Raw genomic sequence first — 23,049 nt, 5'->3', positions numbered from 1 at the left:
CAGAGATTATTCTAAATTAAATGCACTTGAACTGTTGTTTAATTTCCCTAAAATTTCTATGATATTATTACTAAATGTCTCCATTTTTCAGAGGTGATGAAATACGAAGTTCCAAAAACACTGGACTCAGCAATGACAACAACAAAATGATAAAGGAAGCAATAAATAAACAATAAACAGGATATATAGACATGTGAGATTCTCATTATGTCCATAAATTGATAAAAGGTGTGTTCTTCACTATAAAATAACAGGTATTGAGTTTTCAAATGACTTTCAGTCCCCATAATAGATATTAGAATAAATGTGATTATTGTTAGATCTTCATTAAGCTGCTGAAGCTTTTACAGTAAAATAAATGTGTGTGTCTAAACAGTCCAGTAACCATATCCATTTAAAGCATTTTAGATCAAATATAAGTGAAGAATTAGAATATGAATTTTGAAATATGTTCAATTCTAAACTTGTGAATAGTTGAGGAACAAAAATAAGTGAATCAAATTACACACTACTATCAACATCATAAATGTCCCTCCACTCCAAACACTACAGTCCATCAATTCACTTTTCATCAGCCTCCACTTTGGGAATGAGAATCCTGCTAAAAAAAATATGATCTCTATGAAAATCTTTTGGGGTTCACCACTTTTCTGAGAGCTTCTTTCATGTCCTTGTTCCTCAGACTGTAGATCAGGGGGACAGCATGGGAATCACTATGGTGTAGAACAAGGTGGCCACTTTGTCTATGGCCATACTGTTTTTGACATAATGGGGCTGGCAATAAATGAAAATGATTGTTCCATGAAAGACAATGATGGTTGTGAGGTGGGAGGCACAGGCAGAAAAGGCTTTGGGTATTCCTCCTGCATAGTGCATCCTCAGCATGGTGATGAGAATGAACAAATAGGAGGTGAGGATGATCACACTGGATATGATCTCATTGAACATGGCCACAATTAATTCATAGTGACCTCTTAACAAGCAAGAAATGAGGGAGCATATCACAAAAGAAGTGATTGATCACATTTGATCTGTAGTAAGGAATCTTAAGAGCTAAACACACATGAATCAGAGAACACACAGTCCCACAAAGGTAGCAACAAGACACCAGCTCCACATAGACATTTTGGGACATGGTGGACATGTATAACAGTGGGTTAGAGATGGCCAAGAAGCAGTCATAGGCCACTGCAGCCAGTAGGAGGACCTCAGTTACCATACATGTGCAAAACAAGTAAATTTGTACAACACACCTCAGGAAGGAAATGGCTTTGTCTAAGCCATTTATGATGTTAGCTAGCATCTTGGGAACAATGATCATGGAGTAACAGAAATCCACAAAGGAAAAGTGGCTGAGGAAAAAGTACATGGGGGTGTGGAGTTGATGGACGACCTGAATCAGCCCAATCATGCCCAGGTTGCCCAAGATTGTGATTCTGTAGGTGACAAGAAACACCAGGAAGAAGAAGCCTCCTAATAGAGGGGCATCTAAGAATCGAAGGAGAATGAATTCTGTGACAGAAGTGCAATTATCCTTGTCTATGACCAAATTTATTGAGGCTGAAAAAATGTTAATAGATATTCTCCATTATACCATTCCAAACTCAGTTTTGACACTGTCCTAAAAATATTTGAGAATTAAGTAGGATAGTTAAATTTTTTTTCAGAATAGAAACAGGACATTGTTTTGTGAAGTTTAGGAAAGTTTCGGACATTGTGGCACATATAGGCATAGTGTTCACAGTTTAATTCACAAACCATACAAAAGCATTCACCACTGTTAAGAGTATATATGATTCTTTTTTATTACTCAATGAATTTATTACATTTATAGTTGTTCATTGTGCATCAAAATCCAATTTTAGAGGATTTCCATCCCACAACCCCAGTGCATCCCCCCACACCCTGAATTGTCTCCTTTGGAAACCACAACTTTTCAAAGTCTGTGAGTCACTATCTGTTCTACACAGAATTTCATTCTGTCCTTTTTTCAGATTCCACATGTCAGTGAAAGCATTCGGTGTTAATATCTCATTGGATGACTGACTTCATTTAGCATGATAATTTCTAGGTCCATCCATGTTGCTAAAAATTCCAGTATTTCATTCATTTTAACGGCTGAGTAATATTCCATTATGTATATGCACCACCTCTTCTTGATCCACTCCTCTTTTGATGGACATTTATGTTGTTTCCATGTCTTGGCTTATGCAAAGAGTGCTTCAATGAACATTGGAGTACATGTGTCTTTGTGAGTCATGGTTTTCTCTGGATAGATTCCCAGGAGTGGGATTGCTGGACCAAATGGTAGATCTATTTTTAGTTTTTTGAGGAATCTCAATATTGTGTTCCATAGTGGTTGCACCAATTTACAATCCCACTAACAGTGTAATGGGGTTACTTTTCCTCCACACCCTCTCCAGCACTTAATTGTAAGTAGAATTTTGGTGATGGCCATTCTGGCTGGTGTAAGGTGATACCTCATCGGGGATTTGATTGGAATTTCTCTAATAATGAGTGATGTTTAACATCTTTTCATGTGTTTTTTGGCCATCTGTATGTCTTCTTTGGACAACTGGCTGTTTAGATCTTCTGCCCATTTTTTAATGGGGTTGTTGTTTTTTGGTATTAAGCTGTAGAAGGTGTTTGTAAATTTTGGAGATTAATCCCTTGTCAGTCAATTCATTTGCAAAGATTTTCTCCCATTCTGTGGGTTGTCTTTTCATTTTGTTTAGAGATTGCTTTGCTGTGCAGAAACTTTTAAATTTAATTAGGCACCACTTGTTCATTTCTGTTTTTACTGTCATTACTCTAAGAAGTGGAACTGAGAAGATGTTGCTGTCATTTATGTCAGAGAGTGTTTGGCCTACGTTTTCCTCTAATCTGGTCTTATATTTAGGTTTTTAACCCATTTGGAGTTTATTTTTGTCTACTGTGTTAAGGAGTGTTCTAATTTCATTCTTTTATGTGTGGCTGTCCAGTTTTCCAAGCACCAATTCTTGAACAGGCTATCTTTTCTCCATTGTATATTCTTGCCTCCTTTGTCATAGATTAGTTTGCTGTAGGTGTGTGGGTTCAATTCTGGGCTTTCTATCCTGTTCCACTGATCTATATTTCTGTCTTTGTGCCAGTACCATAGAGTTTTGATGATTGTTGCTTTGTAGTATAGTCTGAAGTCAAGGAGCCTGATTCTACCAGCTACATTTTTCTTTTTCAGGATGTCTTTGGATAGTCTGGGTCTCTTGTGCTTCCAAACAAACTTTAAAATCTTTTGTTTAAGTTCAGTGAAAAATGTCCTTGGTAATTTGATAGGGATTGCATTGAATCTGTAGATTGCCTTGGTTCGTATAGTCATTTTGATCATATGGACTCTTCCAAGCCAAGAGCATGGTATGTCTTTCCATCTGTTTGTGTCATCTTTGATTTCTTTCATCAGTTTCTTATAGCTTTCAGAGTACAGGTCTTTTGCCTCTTTAGGTAGGTTTACACCTAGGTATTTTATTCTTTTGGATGTCATGATTAATGGGATTGCTTCCCTAATTTCCATTCTGAACTTTCATTGTTAGTATATAGATATGCCATTTAATTTTGTATCCTGTGACTGCCAAATTAATGGATGAACTCTAACAGTTTTCTGGTAGTCTTTAGGATTCTCTAGGTATAGTGTCATGTCATCTGCAAATAGTGATAGTTTTGATTCTTCCTTTCCAGTTTTGATTCACTTTATCTCTTTTACTTCTCTGACTGTTGTGGTTAGGACTTCCAAAACTATGTTGAAGAGTAGTGGCTAGAGCAGATATCCTTGTCTTGTACCTGATCTTAGCAGGAATTATTTCAGCTGTTCACCATTGAGAATGATGTTAGCTTATATGTGAATAAAATGGAAAACCTAGAAGAAATGGACAAATTCTTAGAAAGGCACCATCTTCCAAGACTAAACCAAGATGAAATAGAAAAATTGAACTGACCAATCACAAAAACTGAAATTGAAAATGTGATTTAAAAACTTCCAACGAACCAAAGTCCAGGACAAGATGGCTTCACAGGCAAATTCCATTAAACATTTAGAGAAGAGCTAATACCTATCCTTGTGAAATTATTTCAAAAATTTGCAGAGGAATGGATACTCCCAGACTCATTCTGAGGCCATCACCCTAATACCAAAACCAGACAACGATACCACGAAAAAAAAAAAAAAAAGAAAACTACAGGCCAATTTCACTGATGAACATATGATGCAAAAATCCTCAACAAACCACATCCAACAATACATTAAAAGGATTTTACATCATGATCAAGTGGGATTTATCCCAGGGGTGCAAGTGTTCTTCACTATCCGCAAATCAATCAGTGTGATACACCACATTAACAATCTGAAGAATAAAAACCACATGATCCTCTCAATAGACACAGAAAAAGCCTTTGACAAAATCCAACACCCATTTCTGATAAAAAACCCTTCAGAAAGTGGGCATAGCGGGAACCTACCTCAACATAATAAAGGCCATATATGTATATGATTCCTTAAACAAATTCCACACAATTAGAATTTGTAATTGAACCATTATAAAGGCATCCAATATTATTTAATAAGCCATTTTAAAAGGAAATGTAAATATCTTTTTCATGGCAGTGTTTATACTGGGTTTTTTTTAAATAAACTACAAAGGAATGTTCTTTTTTTTCCTGCTGAATTGATACAAAGTTTGTTAATCCATAAAAGTTTATTTTTATCAATATATTTTAGATAGAGAGATGTGTTTTTGTACTCTATGGTAGTATCTTTTCCATAAAAGTGGCATAATGATTTTAGAAATTGTGCTATAGAATGTTGGTCATTGTTCCAGAAATTGTTACTCATTTCCCCAGTATTTATGATTGCAAAACTTAGAAATAATGAGTCAAGCAAAAGGTTCAGAGTTATGGTACACATACGTCATGGAAAACTATGCAGCTTGCTAAATAATATTTAATGACCTGAGAAAAGACTAGGATACAATAAGTGAAAAAAATAATGACAGATTGCAGATATAGGATGTTATTTATCTGTCATAAGTTGCACACTTCAGTCTCAAAACACACAAGCAACATAAATATTTCATTTCAATTACTTTAAAGAAAACAATGCAGAAACTTGTCTGAATTCTCACAAAATGTAAGTGATATGGAGTGTTTTTTTTTTTTTTTTTACTAAAGGTGGGGTACATTCAAAGCCTTTGCTGTATTGAAAATGCCACAGATAGTAAATATGCTCATTTATTCTCTCACCTGACCCTTAGCAACAATAAAATTCTTTAGAGGTACCAGTTGGTTATTCCTGGAATAAAGGGAATCTGTCATAAAACTGAACACATCTGGGTTTTTCCCTCATATTTCAAATAATTTCAGAGTAAAGGATATGTGAACTAAGAAATCACTGATTTTTCTTCCAAGGCTAGTAAAAGTGAGGAATTTGTCTTTCTATGAGGAAAGTAGTACATTATTTTGAGTACCTTTCCTGTTTTTAAATCAACAGGCTGCTCATTACTTATAGGTCAGTGATTCTTAACCAGGAGTGTTTTTGATACCTATTAGACTTTCAGAAATATTTGGAGACATAGTGGGTGGTCACTGTAGGGAGGGTTACTACCAACATCCAATAGGTAGAGAACAGGACACTGATAAACACTCTAGAAGGCACAGGATAGTGCCCCTCCCCAACCAACCCTGCACACATACTTACAGCACATGCAAACACAAAAATATGACCTGGCCCAAGATGTCAACAATATCAAGGATAAGAAACCTGGTATGGAGATACATCCATAGTCTCTTTGGCACAAGGTCTAAGTAATCCCTACCTGTCTGATTCAGAGGTGATTCCAAAGTCTGTACCCCTTCATAACAGTCCTGGGGACCCCTCATTCCCACCCTCAGCATCAGAGTGATTTTCAGGAAAATCTTCATGCTGTCTATATCAGGCTTAATGTACAGCATTAAAGTGAGAGAGGAGGAAGTGGGAAGGAGAGAGAAATCAAACATTCAAGTTTATACTCTTTCCTCTCTTACACTAATAGCTGTTACAAGGTATTTCCTCCTGAGATAAAATTGTCTCCATTTCCCATTGAGATTGTTTCTTAGTACAAAAAGGGAAAATAACCTTCCAAAAGGAATGCCCAGACCATTGCATTTCTTAAAATAATCTCTAAATATAATCTAAATACATACTTTAAAAAATGTATCCAATGCTACCACCACCTTTAATGATTCCTTCTTCTCTTATAATTGGCTATAATGATTTATACCAATAAGAAAAATAAAACAAAGCAAACAATATTCCAGACCAAAGAAAATATTATTCCCTCCAAAATAGAGTGTAGTTCAACCAACCTATTGATAATCTTTGCTTTCCTTGTTTCTGAAGATGCTATGAAGGAAAATCTCACAGGCTTTATATTTTTATATGTTTATATACCTGTAGCCCATATTCCTTAAGCTTCCAAAAACCAATCATTGATCTCTGTGGATCCTAAATAAGGTATGAAGAAAACAACATCATCTTGGGACTCAAAGTATTAATGATTTTTACAAGATACAAGAAGAGGTGGAAAACTATCCCAAGTTGGTACATGTTATCATAGCAGGACCTGATTACTTCCAGAGGTTACAAGGAATTGTAGAGCATTGCATGCTGCATCCCAGCATTGCTCTGTGAACCAGGGATTATGTTGCAGTTATGAAATGCCTGAATAGGTCTTAGAAACATTGCCTGTCTTACAACTCAGAGTTCCTTCCTGGAGGTCCAGAGTTTTACCAAATAAAAAAAAAAAAGTGGTGGGGATAAGGAGCATCCTCTGCTGAGGAAAATAGTAATTGCTTACACTTACCGACCAGCTCATATGTGCCCTGCTCTGAGTACAACTAAAACAATTCATCTCTATAAAACTATGTGAAATAAGTATAATTAGGTACCTTTACAAATGAGGTGATTGAGGCATAGACAGGTGTAACTTGAAAGTCACACACTAAATATAATGGGCCTTTGTGTTGCTTATTGATTTGTGTCACTGATGTGACCCTGTGAGGAAGAGCAGAGCTTCTGAGCATACCAGGTGGCATACTCCCTGCTCAGTGCTGAGGGCTTTTAATGGGTTTTCCCAAAGTATCTCCCCCAGGTCTGTACATTTTCTGACTATATAAGAACACCCTGCATCAACAGTGTTCAAAGGCAAGTCTATGGTTTGTGTCCTTGGATACACCAAACATTCAAGAATTCCTCCAATGTAATTTTTTACAAGTAATATATTTCCAAATTCACAACCACCTACATAGGTTTCCATAAAACTTATCCAGCTGATAATTTCCTGAGATGGGGGAATGCTTCTCCTTCCAACCCAGCAAACTCAATATTCCTCTTTGTTCATTTTTCAGAAGAAAGGGTTCCCATATTCCATATTACTCTGTGAATCACTCTAATTAGAAAAGCAAACTTCCAAAATGTAAATATAAGAATATTTTGACAGATTGCTTCTATGAAGCCTGAAGTTTACAAGACCAAGTCTTGACTTCTTGTTTCTATCGTTTATATATTCCTTTTCATGGAAAATATGTGCCTTGAACATGTCTTTTATATAATACAGTGATGTTTGAAAATGACATATTAGTATATTGACGATTATATTTGCTTATCAAATATTTTTTATTCTTCTTTGTATACCCTGAAACTAATGCCACAATATCCATTCCCATAAAAAGAATGTCTCATGACAGAAAAAATAATGAACATCTATAAAAAACATCATTGACTATGATTTTTATATGATCTGGACAATATACACACAGGAAAATTTGCTTATTTATTTATCTTATATTTAAAGACAAGACATGTTTTTAAATAATATAAATATAAATATTTAATTCAATTATTTTATAATCATTATCCATAAATCAAGTTTTATAAATATGAAGTTCTAAATTTTTGATGAACTGTATTTATACCACATAAGATAATATCATTTTACTTGACTATTGCATCCCAATATTCAATGAAATCAACATTATGTTAAAATTTCTAACCTTTTTAATTGCACATTTTCATCAAGTTGCCTGTAAGAGGAAGACTAGCAGTTCTGCTTAGTTAGTATATGATTAGATTTGGGGAGGTCACCGTATTAATATCAGAAATTAAGGAAGTTAGTGGTTTTCATGACTGCATAGCAAATTGCTCCAAGACATATGATTTAAAAACAGCTGCTTTTCATGGATTACTATGACATGAGTCAGTAAGGCAGCTCTGCTTATCTGGTCTTGGCTGGTTTGCCTATGTGTGTGACAGTAACTTGGCAGGTTAGTGGATAAAAGGGCCTCACACTCAACTCTAGTGGTGGGCTAGATGCCAGGTCAGGTGATAAGTGTGTGCACTATGTTTCTCATTATCTGTTTGTTCACATGGCAGCCTTCCTGAGACTGTGATTATGAAAAAGAATATGATTGTGAAAACACTGAGATTATGAAAAGTACAGAGGTCCTCTCAGAGACTTGAAGGTGGCACAATGTTACTTCAGTGGCCTTCTATTACCAAAGCTAGTCACAAAAGCATCCTACATTCAAGGAGTGGAGAAACTGATTCCACCATTTGTTGAGAGGAGTGGAGGGGGGTCTGGCTACCTTGAGGCTAGAGAATGAGGACCACGTGTGTAGTCTAACACAATGGGTGACAATTCCTATTGAAAGATATTATCTCAAGAATTTTGGTCTTCAATAAAATTGGAAGGCAATGTAATTGAGTGTTTGTGTGTGTGTGGCCATGCTCATAGCATGCAGGCATTTCCTGGGGCTTGGAACCTGAGCTGCAGAATTGACCCAAGCCAGGGCGGTGACAACACAAGTTCCTTAATGCACTGAGCCACAGGAGAACTCCAGAAGGCAATCTAATTTTGTTTAGTGCATTATCTAAAAAAACGAAAGATCTTTGTGAGAAATTGGCTGAAATATCTGTGTGTTCAAACTATTAAAGCACAATTTCTGACAGTTTCTATTGCCATTTACCTTTAATACTATCAAATAGTCTGTGTTTTCATTTATTAAAGAGTAGAAATTTGGGAAATTTATCTAGATATATTGAGTAGAGAAAAGGGTTTATAAGTTATTCAAGCAAAAGTGAGCTATTAATGTTAGATCTGGTATTTATAATCTGCCAGATTAAGCAGGTCTGGATGCTACTGACTATCTGTTTTTCATTTTATTTTGAATATAGTTACTTAGCCAAGTCATTTTCAACTTGAAGGACAACTCCAAGCGCTTTTTTGAAGTAGGATTGTAGTTAAGAGTATTCAGACATGATGGTCAGGATAAAAAAAACAAAAAAATAAACAAAACAATGGATTATCAATGTTTTTGATGTCCTCACAGAAAGAATAATCACATGAAATGCAGATTGGGCAGAAAGCACATCATACTTTCTTTTGCATTTGAGATATTCTGAGATCTAGATCTACCATTTTTAAGCCTCTGGTGGAGTCTGTCTTAGCTGGTCATGTTGCCACACTGGAGCTCTTTTAAAAACACATTCAGAATATAGATCTTATCTTATCAACTTTCATTCTTGCTGAGTGACATAGGTGCATAATACAAAACACAAACACTCAAACACACACAGACACATATACATTCATGTTAGGCAGTATTCACTCAATTAACATTTTGTTGGATATTTGACTCTGTATTATATTCACTCCTCCTTGTTTGCCATTCATTAGTCTCCCACCCCCACCAAAAAAAAAAACCTCCAACCTTTTTGAAATATGTCTCCTAAAACTCTGACTACTCTGTTATCCCAGACCAGGTTTACATAATACTTATTATATGAAGGGATTTGAACTTTTATTTCTCTTAAACACTCTGTGATACTTAGCATATTCTACTTTATTCAATGGTCAATTTCTTCACCACCCTATTTTCAAAAATAGATTTCCATCCCTTGAAGGGATAAAGACTAAGTTTTATCTTAACAACTATTTGAGATTTTATAAGAGAAATGCATGTGTTGATTGAGAGCTTGGTCTACTCCAGGCATAAAAAAGGTGGATTAATTTAATATTTCTTAAACTTACACAATATATTCCACATGATGTCTATACTGTTTCTTAATCTTCACAGTCATATTAGTTTATGTTGTCTCAAATATTTAGACGAAAAATTAAAGATTTTAAAGATTGTGGATTTTTTTTCCAGTAAGTAAAAGACTGAGACAAGCTTGGTCTCTATTAGCCAAAATCCAATTTCTCCCCATTTTATAACATGAACTCTGCATTGATTTTAAAATTATATTTTAAAATGAACCTTAAGAGATACATTTTGTTTACATATCAAGGACAAACTCAACTAAAATAATATACTTAATGAGAAAATAATTTAGTGTCTGTTATTTTGCTGACTGTGTCCTTGACATCCTTATTTCTCAGACTGTAGATCAGGGGATTCAACATGGGAATTACCACTGTGTAAAACACAGATGCCACTTTGAATATGTACCTGGAAATTTTGGTGTTGGGTACACAGTAGAGGAAGAGGATAGTGCCATGGAAGATGGTGATGGTGGTCAGGTGGGAGGTACAGGTGGAGAAGGCTTTGTGGTGACCAGTAGCTGAATGCATCTTGAGGATGGTGCCAATGATAAAGATGTAAGACATGAGAATAATGAAGGGTGGGCTGACAGCATTAAAAGTGGCAAAAATGAAATGCAGCAAATGATTGAGAAAGGAGTCAGTGCAAGAGAGGAAGAACAATGAGAATTCACAGAAGTGATTGATTGTGTTGGAAACCCAGAATGATAATTTGGTAACAGTGCATGTGAGTAGCAAGGAGCAGGCTACACCCCAGGCATATGATCCCAAGACAAGCAGGACACAGAGTTTCTGGGACATGGTGACAGTGTAGAGCAGAGGGTTGCAAATGGCCACAAAGTGGTCATAGGCCATCACAGCTAATAAAAAGTATTCAGTCACCACAAAGGTACAAAAGAAAAATAATCGTATTATACAGCCTACCAATGAAATGGTTCTGTCTTCTACTAGTGGGTTTATCATTGTTTTGGGAGCAACTATGGAGAAATAGCAGAAACCCACAAAGGAGAGGTGGTTGAGGAAAAAGTACATGGGGGTATGCAGTTTGGGGTTAATTTTGATTATTACAATCATCCCAAGGTTTCCTATAGCTGTGACACCATAAATGGCCAGAAATATCAAGAAGAGGGGAACTTGAAATTCTGGGTAATCTGAGAAGCCCAGGAGAGTGAATGTGGCCCCACATTTATTTCTCTCTGATGCTATCATGGCTTCTATTTGACAGAATCTGATTTTGTGCTAAAAACAAAAATATTAAGAAGTGTGATCATATAAGACACTCGGTTAATTACTCTTTGCCAAAACTTGGAAATGAAATAAAATATCTCTTTAAGATTTTCTCTGTTTATGTTGTATGCAAGTTGAGCTAAATGTCTAAAATTTCAAAACATGATCACTATTCTAAAATTATTTTTAGTCAAATAATACAATTATTGAATTTTTTAGTTCTCAATGGTAATTCTTAATATTTACAAATAAAAGTGTGAGATTGAGAGATTTGGGTTTTTTTGAAAAGAAATTCTCCAATAACACTTTCATAATATTGTAAAAGCAGAATCAAGCTGAAATGAGAAAGAAATTAAAACAAATATTTCCCAGGAGAATAACTAAATATAGCAAATAATCTAACTTGGAAATATCTCTTTCCTAGGCCCCTTTCTCCATTTTTGCTCCCTTTATAACATAGAAGATATTTATTTTTTCTATATATTGCAATTGAAGGAGACATTAAATTCTTGAGATAATACTACATACTGAAGAAATTTCATGAGAAAATAGAAATGTAAAAGACATATATTTCTCTAACTAGTGACCACACTTCTAAGATCCTACCATACTGGGAAATGCTTTCTCTATCATTTCTGATATGGTTCTCTTTGGTCCCACAACCAAAGAAATAGGTTTGTTGTTGTTGTTGTTGCTATTGTTGTTGATTTCATGGCTACACTTGAGGCCTATGGAAGTTCTGGGGCCAGGGATTGAATCTAGCCACTGCTGTGCCAAATACTTTAACCTTCTGCACAGTGCTAGGGATTAAACCCACACCTCCACAGTGATCAGAGCCACTACAGTCAGATTCTTAACCCACTTCTCCACAGAAGTAATTCCAAAAAAAAATTTAGATGGTTCATCAGGAAGATGTTAGATCATATGCAAAACTGAGACACTAAAGTCCCCTATCTTCCTCCAAACTCATCAATTCATTTATTAAAGACAACCTCAAAAGACAATCCATCACAAAGCTGGCATTCTAACTATAGCTAATCTATCAAAGACTCTTACAAATTCATATTAAACTAATGTTCTATTTTATGTAATGGACCTTGTGACCCAAATGATACTTTTAAATTACTTATAAGTTTATATGGGTCCAGGAAATATGGAAGCTAAAATATTTCCTATTATTTTTTACATTTTGTTGTAACTATTGCTTTCATAGCTGCTTTATATTCTTAATTATAAATGGCCTATTTTTTCTTTTTTTTTACTCGAGTTTGAACTCTGTTTATTTTTAAAAATAATTATCAATTTTGTATTGACTACTACTTCAAAAACCTGTATAAATAAGACAATGCACATTTCCCAAATTCTCAGAGCTCTTTATGCCCCCATTCCAGGCACCTGTTGTTTATGGAGCTGTAATGCAGGGGCTCAGGCCTGAGTCAAGCCCTCTAATACAAAGCCCTGTAGACTAAATAATTTTTCTTTTTTTCTGAATTTTCAGAGAAGTGAATTATGCAATGAATAAATATTTTTTTCTAGAGATTCTTGTACTGAGTGAAGTAAGCAGAAAGAGAAAGACAAATACCATATGATATCACTTATTCCTGGAATATAATATATGGCACAAAGGAAACTTTCCACAGAAAAGAAAATCATGGATGTGGAGAATAGTCTTGTGGTTGACTAGGGGGAGGGGAAGTGAGTGGGATGGATTGGGAGCTTGGGGTTAATGGATGCAAACTATTGCTTTTGGAATGGATATGCAATGAGATCCTGCTGTGTAGCTCTGAGAACTGTCTAGTCATGTATGATGGAACATGATAATGGGAGAAAAAAGAATGTGTACATGTATGTGTAACTGGGTCACCATGCTGTACAGTATAGAAAAATCATATTGGGGAAATAACGTAAAAAAAAAATAAAACAAGAAATGTCTACATCTAAATGGTACGTTTCCCTTCACATATTTCTATTTTTCTAGATAAGCTACATTTAAATTAATACTAATATGTCTTTGGAATCTTAAAATATACCTGATGATGGTCCAGGTAGGACCTATTCTTGTTGGGAGTGATACATATATTCTTATATCTAGATTCACAACCCTGGGGATATAAACCCTAGAGATCAACTGTTGCCTAAATCTCTTAAAGCCATGAAATAAAAAATTAAAATCAGTAACCATTCTTTGATGTAATTCCTGTGTACTGTAAATCCTGGAGTAATGTTATGGGCATTTCATATGAATATTGATATGTTAAAGTCACATCTATCAACCACTTCATCACTTTCCCATAGTTATTGAAATTATATAATCTCAGATGTCATTATAAAATGTTAATTGAATGACTAAAATATGCTAGACATAACTGTCTTCCTTCATGTTTCCACTCTAACCTATGGGAGACATTTGAATTTCTGTCTTAAAGTAATTATGATTTATTGAGAATTAAACCAGACATATTCCAAAACTTAAATATAAAGTTGGGAAAATGATCTAGTCCTTTTTAAATATCTGTTCTGCTCTATTACACCATTACATCCAACCTATGAAATATTTTTAGATATTGAATTATTGAAATCATACATATTCATTGACAAAAATATGAACTGTAGAATTTACATAAGAAAAAGAACAATCAATAAATAATTGTTACTAAATCAACTGCATATAAATGCCACATTCAAGTTTAGAGAAACTTGGCCAATATTACCTGAATTAAAAAACAAAAGTGGAGGAAGGCCAAATGGCAGAAGAGTAGGGGGACACACTCACCCTCTCCCACAAACACAGCAACAACAAAAAACACATCTACAGGTTAATCAGTTCACGCAGAACAGCAATTAATCATTGGAGAAGAACATAATCTCCAATAATGGCAAGTATCTCACAACATAACTGGGTAAAACAAGAGAAAAGAGGAGAGTGAGAGAAGGGGAATCGGAGCTGGATGGGCACTCCTGAAAGGGAACTGTGGAAGAGAATGGGATCCCACACTGGAAATTCACCTACTCGATGGAAAGATCAATCAAATAGGAGGGATCTCCAGATGCAGAGAAGAGCACAGCAATAAGTCTGAGATCTGAACAGTAGAGTGAGAACCAAACAGATCATCTGAACTACTGGCACAGTCACCAAAAACAGAGATGCTTGGGTGGGGGCTGGGCACCGAGATCTTGGCTCCAGAGGTTAGTCCCCTGGAATGGGAACAAGCTGGGGTGGGCAGTGCAGAGACTGCTTGAGGGACTAGGAATTGGTTGCTCAGGTTGGCAGGGCAGAGACTACCTGGGAGTCTAGAAAGTGGAACATCATGGGTGGAGGGAGCAATACGGTAAGGGCTGGGGAGTTGAAAGCCACATCATAGGGAACCCAGGAGAAGAGCTGCATCTGCAGGAGAGAGAAGTCACCAGTGTTGGGGAGGGGAGAGGAGGAGGGTTGGGCCACCATAGAATACTCCCCACACCACACTGAGCTCAATTGCCTGCCAGATATCACAAAGCTCTGCTTCCCATTGCATACCCCTTACCCCTACACTGCATGCACACACTGGACCTGAGACTGCCTGCCATCCCAGAGGGCTGGCCTCAACATTTGCAGGAAGCTGACCACTGCAGGGGCTTTCACTGAACTGGCCTGCCTGCCCTCTAGAGGGGCTACAACCCTGCAGAGCAGCACCCAATACCACCAGCCCCCTGGAAAAGGACCACAGCCCAGAAAAGCTAGAACAAGCTTGGCCCAGCCATGCAAAATCTGCCTCCATTCATATGTGGGGTTCTGCCAATTCCAGCTGCCCTTGGGAACAGCCCCTTGGGATCTCAGTGGCCCAGCTAGCCAAACCTGACCTCGTTGGTTTCTGTCCTCCTGTGGAACATCTGTCCAGCACTTCCAGTCCCCTGGAAAAGGCCTGAAGGCCAGAGAAGCTAGAACAAGTTTGGCCCAGCCATGCAAAATCTGCCTCCATCGTGGAGTGGTCCTGCCAATTCTGGCTGCCCTGGGGTTCTCAGCAGCACAGCTAGCAGCTCCTGCCCTTGGGAGGTGCAGCACTCCCATGGAACAGCTGCCCAGCACCACCAGCCACTGGGGAGAGCCCTGTGGCCCAAAAACACCAGAGCAAGTACTGCTGGCCATGGGAAATCTGCTTCCATCAGTTTGGACCTCCCAGTCCTGCTGCCCTCAAGAAGTCCTCCTTTGCTTCAGAGAGACACTGTCATCCCCACCTATCCTCTGGAAAAGCCACAACTGCAACAAAGAAGACCAACCAACAAGCCAGCCCTAGGGAAAAATTCCCCAGCAGTGCCAAGGCAAACACTTTGTGGCCATGGTAAGTATAACTCCACCAAGAGAAAGAAAACAACAAGTAAGATAAAGAAACTGAGAAATCACCCGCAGTTAAACCAACAGGAGATCTCACCTAAAGCAGTTGACAATGACAGACCTGTACAGTCTGACAGACTTGGAGTTCAAAAGGGCAATAGTGAAAATACTGAAGGAATTAAGGGAAGATATGAATAGTAATGCAGACACCCTCAGAAAGGAACTAGAAAATATAAGGATGAGCCATGAAAAATTAGAAAATTCAGTTGCAGAGATACTAACTGAACTAAGGGCAGTAAAAACCAGAATGAATAATGCAGAAGAACAAATTAGTGATGTGGAAGATAGAATAATGGAAATCACCCAATCAGGACAGCAGACAGAAAAACAAATGAAAAACATGAAAGCAATATAAGAGACCTATGGGATAATTTAAAGCAGGCCAATCTATGCATAATAGGAATTCTAGAAGGAGTACAAAAAAATAAGGGGATGGAAAATATATTTGAAGAAATTATCACTGGAAACCTTCCAAATCTAAAGGACACTGAGTTCAAGATACAGGAAGCACAGTGGGCCCCAAACAAGTTGAACCCAAATAGACTCACACCAAGACACATTATAATAAAAATGGCAAAAGCTAATGATAAAGAGGATCCTAATGGCAGCAAGAGAAAAGAAAATGTTACCTATAAGAGAATTCCCATAAGGTTATCAGCTGATTGCTCTACAGAAACTCTATAGGCCAGGAGGAAATGGTAAGAGATATTTAAATTTCTAAAAGGAAAAAAATTGCAACCTAGAATACTCTATCCAGAATGAATATCATTTAAAATAGAAGGGGAAATAAAAATTTTTCCCAACCAAAAAAAAAAAAGATAAAAGAATACAGCAATACAAAACACAGGCTAAAAATTATTGAAAGGGCTTCTCTAAACCAAAAAGAAAGGAAGGAAAGAAAGGGAGGAAAAAAAAAAAAGAAGAGGAAGAACTAGAATTGAGGAAACCACAATCAGAGAGCAGTCACTCAAATAAGCCAGCATACAGATTTAATCATGAACATGTTTAAAACAAAATAAAATTAAAAAGAAAAAAAAGAGTCATCAAAATCATAAAATGTGGGCAAGGGAAGTAAGGAAATTAATAGACTCTTTTTAATTTTTTTTTGTTTGTTTTTGTTTTTCTTCTTAGTTTTAGTATAGTAAGGTAGTGTTTGAATCTACAGGAATATCAGGCTAAAACACACAATTATAGGAAGAGGTTAGCATACTTAAGAAACAGAGCAACTACAAACCAAAACCAAACACTGCATTAGCAAAAAAAAAAAAAAAAGAAAGAAAAATACAAGCAGAAAATAATTGGAGACCATCCAACCAAAAAAGAGAAAGGAAGAATGGAGAACCATAGAATCAACAGGAACACGAGGTTCAAAATGGCAATAAATAATCATCTATCAATTATCACCTTAAATGTCAATGTACTGAATGCTCCAATCAAAAGACACAGAGTGGCTGAGTGGATAAAAAGGCAAAAACCTTCAATATGCTGCCTCCAAGAAACTCACCTTAGGACAAAGGACACATATACATTGAAAGTGAAAGGGTGGGGAAAAATATTTCACGCAAATAGACAAGACAGGAAAGCAGGAGTTGCAATACTCACATCAGACAAAATAGACTTTAAAACAAAAGACATAAAGAAAGACAAAGAAGGACACTATTTAATGATTAAGGGATCCATCCCAGGAGCGGATGTTACTATTGTCAACACATATGCCCATAATACTGGGACACCGAGATACATAAAATAAATACTAACAGACATAAAGGGAAAAATTGATGGGAATACAATCATAGTAGATGTTAATACACCACTCACACCATTGGACAGATCCTCTAGACAGAAAATCAATAAAGCACAGAGATCCTAACAGAAACAATAGAAAAATTAGACCTAATTGACATCTTCAGGACACTACATCCAAAATAATCAGAACACACATTCTTCTCAAATGCACATTGAACATTCTCAAGAATCGACTACATATTGGGACACAAAGCTAACCTCAACAAATTTAGGAGCATAGAAATTATCTCAAGTATCTTCTCTGACCACAATGCCATGAACCTAGAAACCAACCATGGGAAAAGGAAAGATAAAAATCCTACTACAAGGAGTCTAAACAACATGCTACTAAAAAACCAATGGGTCAATGAGGAAATCAAGAAGGAAATTAAAAAATACCTTGAGACAAATGATAATGAAGACACAACCTCTCAAAATCTATGGGAAGTTGCAAAAGCAGTGCTCAGAGGGAAAGTCATAGTGATACAGGCCTTCCTCTTAAAAAAAGAAAGATCTCAAATTGACAACTTAACACTCCAACTAAACGAATTAGAAAAAGAAGAACAAAAAAGACCTAAAGTCAGCAGAAGGAAGGAAATTATAAAGATCAAAGAGGAAATCAATAAAATGGAGATTCAAAAAACAATAGAGAAAATTAATAAAACCAAGAGCTGGTTCTTTGAAAAGGTAAACAAAATTGGCACCCCTGGCTAGACTCACTAAGAAGAGGAGAGAAAGAACTCAAATAAAGAAAATTAAATGAAAAAGGAGAAATCACAATGGATACTGCATAAGAGAAACCATAAGAGAATACTGTGAACAACTATACGGCAACAAATTTGACAATCTGGAAGAAATGGACAGTTTTCTAGAATCTTACAGCCTGCCAAAACTGAATCAAGTAGAAACAGACCAACTGAACAGACTGATCCCTAGAAATGAAATTGAAGAGGTCATAAAAACACTCCCTACAAATAAAAGTCCAGGACCATATGGCTTCACAGGTGAATTCTACCAAACATATAAAGAGAAACTGGTGACCATCCTCCTTAAACTCTTTCAAAAGGTTGAAGAAGAAGGGATACTCCCAAAGACATTCTGTGATGCCACCATCACCCTCATTCCAAAACCAGATAAAGATACCACCAAAAATGAAAACTATTGGCCAATACCTTTGATGAATATAGACGCAAAAATTCTCAACAAAATATTCCCAACAAAATATTTGAGAACAAATATTCTGAACAAAAATGAATCTAACAACATATCAAAAAGATCATACACCATGACCAGGTAGGGTTCATACCAGGTTCACAAGGATGGTACAACATATGCAAATCAATCAACATCATATACCACATTAACAAAAGGAAAGTCAAAAACCATATGACCCACTCAGTAGACGCAGAAAAAGTATTTGACAAAGTCCAACTTCCATTCATGATAAAATCTGTCACCAAAGTGGGTATAGAGGGAAAATTCCTGAACATAATCGAAGCCATTTCTGACAAACACACAGAAAATATAATACTCAATGGTGAAAAATTGAAAGCCTTCTCACTCAAATCTGGAACAAGACAGGGATGCCCACTCTCACCACTGCTATTCAACATAGTTTTAGAGGTCCTAGCCACAGCAATTAGACAAACAAAAGAAATAAAATCATCCAAATAGGAAGAAAAGAGGTAAAAGTTTCACTGCATGCAGACATGATACTATAAATAGAAAACCCTAAGGACTCAAACCAAAAGCTACTTGAACTGATTAATAAATTCAGCAAAGTAGCAGGATATAAGATTAACATTCAGTAATCAGTTGCATTTCTGTATACCAACAGTTAAATATTAGAAAAGGAATATAAAAATACAATACCTTTTAAAATCACACCTCACAAAATCAAATACCTCCTGACCAAGGAGGTAAAGGACTTCTATGCCTAGAATTAAAAACTTTAATCAAAGACATTAAAGAAGATATAAAGAAAGGGAAGTAGCTTCCATATTCATGAAATGGAAAAATCAATATTGTAAAAATAGCTATACTACCCAAAGCAATCTACTGATTCAATGCAATCCCTATCAAACTACCCATGACATTTTTCACAGAACTGGAAAAAACAATCCAAAAACTTATATGGAACCACAAAAGACCCAGAATCGCAAAAGCAGTCCTGAGAAACAAAAACCAGGCAGGGGGCATAACTCTCCCAGACTTCAAAAAATACTACAAAGCCACAGTCATCAAAACAGTGTGGTACTGGTATCAAAACAGACAGACCAAACAGTGGAACAGAAAAGAGAACCCAGAAATAAACCCAGACACCTATGGTCAATTAATCTTTGACAAGGGAGGCAAGAACATAAAATGGGAAAAAGAAAGTCTATTCAGAAAGCATTGCTGGGAAACCTGGACAGCTGCATGCAAAGCAATGAAACTAGAACACACCCTCACACCACGCACAAAAATAAACTCCAAAAGGCTGAAAGACTTAAATATAAGACAAGACACCATCAAACTCCTAGAAGAAAACATAGGCAAAACACTCTCTAACATAAATATCATGAATATTTCCTCAGGTCAGTCTCCCAAAGCAATAGAAATAAGAGCAACAATAAACCCATGGAACCTAATCAAACTGACAAGCTTTTGCACAGCAAAGGAAACCCAAAAGAAAACCAAAAGACAACTTTTAGAATGGGAGAAAATAGTTTCAAATGATACAACTGACAAGGGCTTAATCACTAGGATATACAAGCAACTTATACAACTCAACAGCAAAGAAGCCAATCACCCAATGGAAAAATGGGCAAAAGACCTGAATAGACTCTTCTCCAAAGAAGATACACAGATGGCCAGCAAGCACATGAAAAAATGCTCAACATTGCTGATTATAAGAGAAATGCCAATAAAAACTACCACAAGATACCACCTCATACCAGTCAGAATGGCCATCATTAATAAGTCCACAAATAACAAGTGCTGGAGGGGGTGTGGAGAAAAGGGAACCCTCCTGCACTGTTGGTGTGAATGTGAACTGGTACAGCCACTATGAAGAACAGTTTGGAGATACCTTAGAAATCTAAACATAGAACTTCCATATGACCCCAAAATCCCACTCCTGGGCATATATCCGGACAGAACTCTCCTTAAAAGAGACACATGCACCCACATGTTCATTGCAGCACTATTCACAATAGCCAGGACATGCAAACAACCAAATGTCCATCGACAGATGATTGGATTAGGAAGAAGTGTTATATACACACAATGGAATACTACTCAGCCATAGCAAAGAATGACATAATGCCATTTGCAGCAACATGGATGGAACTAGAGAATCTCATACTGAGTGAAATAACTCAGAAAGACAAAGTGATATATGATATCACTTATAACTGGAATCTAATATACAGCACAAACTAACATTTCCATAGAAGAGAAAAAAATCATGGACTTGGAGAATAGACTTGTGGCTGCCTGACAGGAGAGGGAGGGAGTGGGAGGGTTTGGGAGCTTGGGGTTATCAGATACAACTTGGAATGGATTAACAAGGAGATTCTGCTGAATAGCATTGAGAACTATGTCTAAATGCTTATATTGCAACAGAACAAATGGAAAAAATGTATACATGTAAGAGTAACTTGGTCCCCATGCTATAGAGAGGAAAAAATAAAGAAAATAACAAAAATAAAAAAATGAAAGAAACAACAAAAAAGTGACCATCACTAGTGATGTAATGTGGATATAATTTATCCCCTGATATGATGTGATGAGAAAAGCTTCACCTCTGTGATATTCTTTCTTCCAAACCCATAATCCCAGGTTAATTTGAGAAAATCAGCAAGCAAACCCATATTTGGATGCATTCTATAGGATACTCACCTTAGAATTAAGTCAATAGAAACAAGAAAAGAGTGAAACACATCACATATCAGAGGAAATTTTTGAGACGTGATGGCTTAATAGAATGTGGTACCCTTGCTGGTATCCCAGAAATGAAAGAGTACATTAATGGGAAAAATTAACAAAATCCAAATAAAATTTAGATTTTAGTGATCATAATGTACCAATATTTCTTTTTAAGCATTACTTTTTTGTGGTAAGGTCATGTGACCTACCCTCTTAAGATATTTTAAGTGTAAAACTCAGTATTCTTGATGACAGATGTGATTTTCTTATATAGTACAACTCCAGAACTTATTCAACTTGCTTAACTGAAACTTTATGCCCATTGATTTGTAACTTCCCATTTCCCATCCACCTGCCTCTATCAAGGATCATTTCACTCTTTGATTCTATGAATTTTATTATATTGAATACAAGTGGAATCATATAGTATTTGTCGTTCTTGGACTGGCTTAGTTCATTTGGCATGATGTCTTCAATGTTTATCCATGTGGTCAAATATTTTAGAATTTCTATCTCTTTTAAAGGCTGAATTGAATTTGGTTTTATGTATATGCTGCTTTTTCTTTATCCACTTATTTGTCCATAGTAATTTAGTCTGTTTCCACATCTTGGCTATTGTGAATAACTCTGCAGTAAACATGGAAATGCTAATATGTTTTTGAACTCATAACTTCAATTATTTTGGATAAATATCCAGCAGTGAAATTACTGTATCATGTAGTTATTTAGTTTTTATATTATAAAACTCTTGTGTACTATTTTCCATAGAAACTGCCCTATTTGACTTCCACCCAACAGTGTATAATGGTTCCAATTTCTCCATATCCTTGATTACACTTGTATTTTTTTAATAATGGTCATCTTTACAGATATGAGGTGATAACTCATTATGGTCTTGATTTTCATTTCAATGATGATTAGTAACAGTGACCATTTTTTTTCTGATTTTATAGTACCTAAAAGCCATTTGTATATCTCTTGAGAAGAGATTATGTCCTTAGCTAGCATTTTAATTGGTGTATGATGGGCCTAGTGTGTTTTTTATTTGTTTGTTGGTTTGCTGTTTTTTTTTTAGTTCCTTTGTATGTATATGAGATTTGTCCTTTATTAGATACATGGATTACAAATATTTTCCCATTCCTCTGCTTTTTCATTCTGTTTACTATTTCCTTTGATCTGTAGAAGGTTTTGATGAATGTAGGTGGCAGTTGTATAAGATATCAATAACAGGGAAAATTCAGAATGTCGTGGTCATCAGAACACCCCAGTTCACCTGAAACTGTCTGAGTTTTTGTATTGTAACTCACACAAATGAAGAATTCCCTCAATCATGTCCCTTTATAACAATATTTTCTTTCTATGATAAGCATTTCCAGTAAGATCATCTCTGTTTCTAAAACCTTAGATCCAGATGGTTCTAGATTGTTTCAGCACTAAAAGTTAGTGGTCCCATAAAATAGTGGGAACATGATAGTTTTATGTTTTCAGAAATACTAGGATTTAAGGATCAATCAGAAGGTGATCTTTCCAGGTCAATTTCATTTACTACAAATATTCTTTATTAGTTATCATTTTCAGAGTTCCTCAACCTTGGCACTATTAATATTTCATGCTGGATTATTCTTTCTATAGGAGTTACACTCTGCCTCGTAC

The 23,049-nt window shown here is 36.1% G+C and overlaps 1 protein-coding gene and 1 pseudogene across 1 annotated transcript; both read right to left on the bottom strand.

Annotated features, from left to right (window-relative positions):
- Nucleotides 1-619: 619 nt before the first annotated feature.
- On the bottom strand, nt 620-5,946 carry LOC110258410 (annotated as a pseudogene).
- A 4,430-nt stretch (nt 5,947-10,376) lies between these two features.
- On the bottom strand, nt 10,377-11,312 carry LOC110258408 (olfactory receptor 5D18-like). The gene has a single exon (XM_021081689.1). The coding sequence runs from the start codon at nt 11,310-11,312 to the stop codon at nt 10,377-10,379; it is 936 nt and encodes a 311-aa protein (XP_020937348.1).
- Between the last annotated feature and the right edge of the window lie 11,737 nt (nt 11,313-23,049).

Source organism: Sus scrofa, unplaced genomic scaffold (genome assembly GCF_000003025.6).
Source record: "Sus scrofa isolate TJ Tabasco breed Duroc unplaced genomic scaffold, Sscrofa11.1 Contig2026, whole genome shotgun sequence".
Classification (NCBI taxonomy): domain Eukaryota; kingdom Metazoa; phylum Chordata; class Mammalia; order Artiodactyla; family Suidae; genus Sus; species Sus scrofa.
Note: the sequence above shows the minus strand (reverse complement) of the source record. Positions and strands in the feature narration are given on the sequence as shown.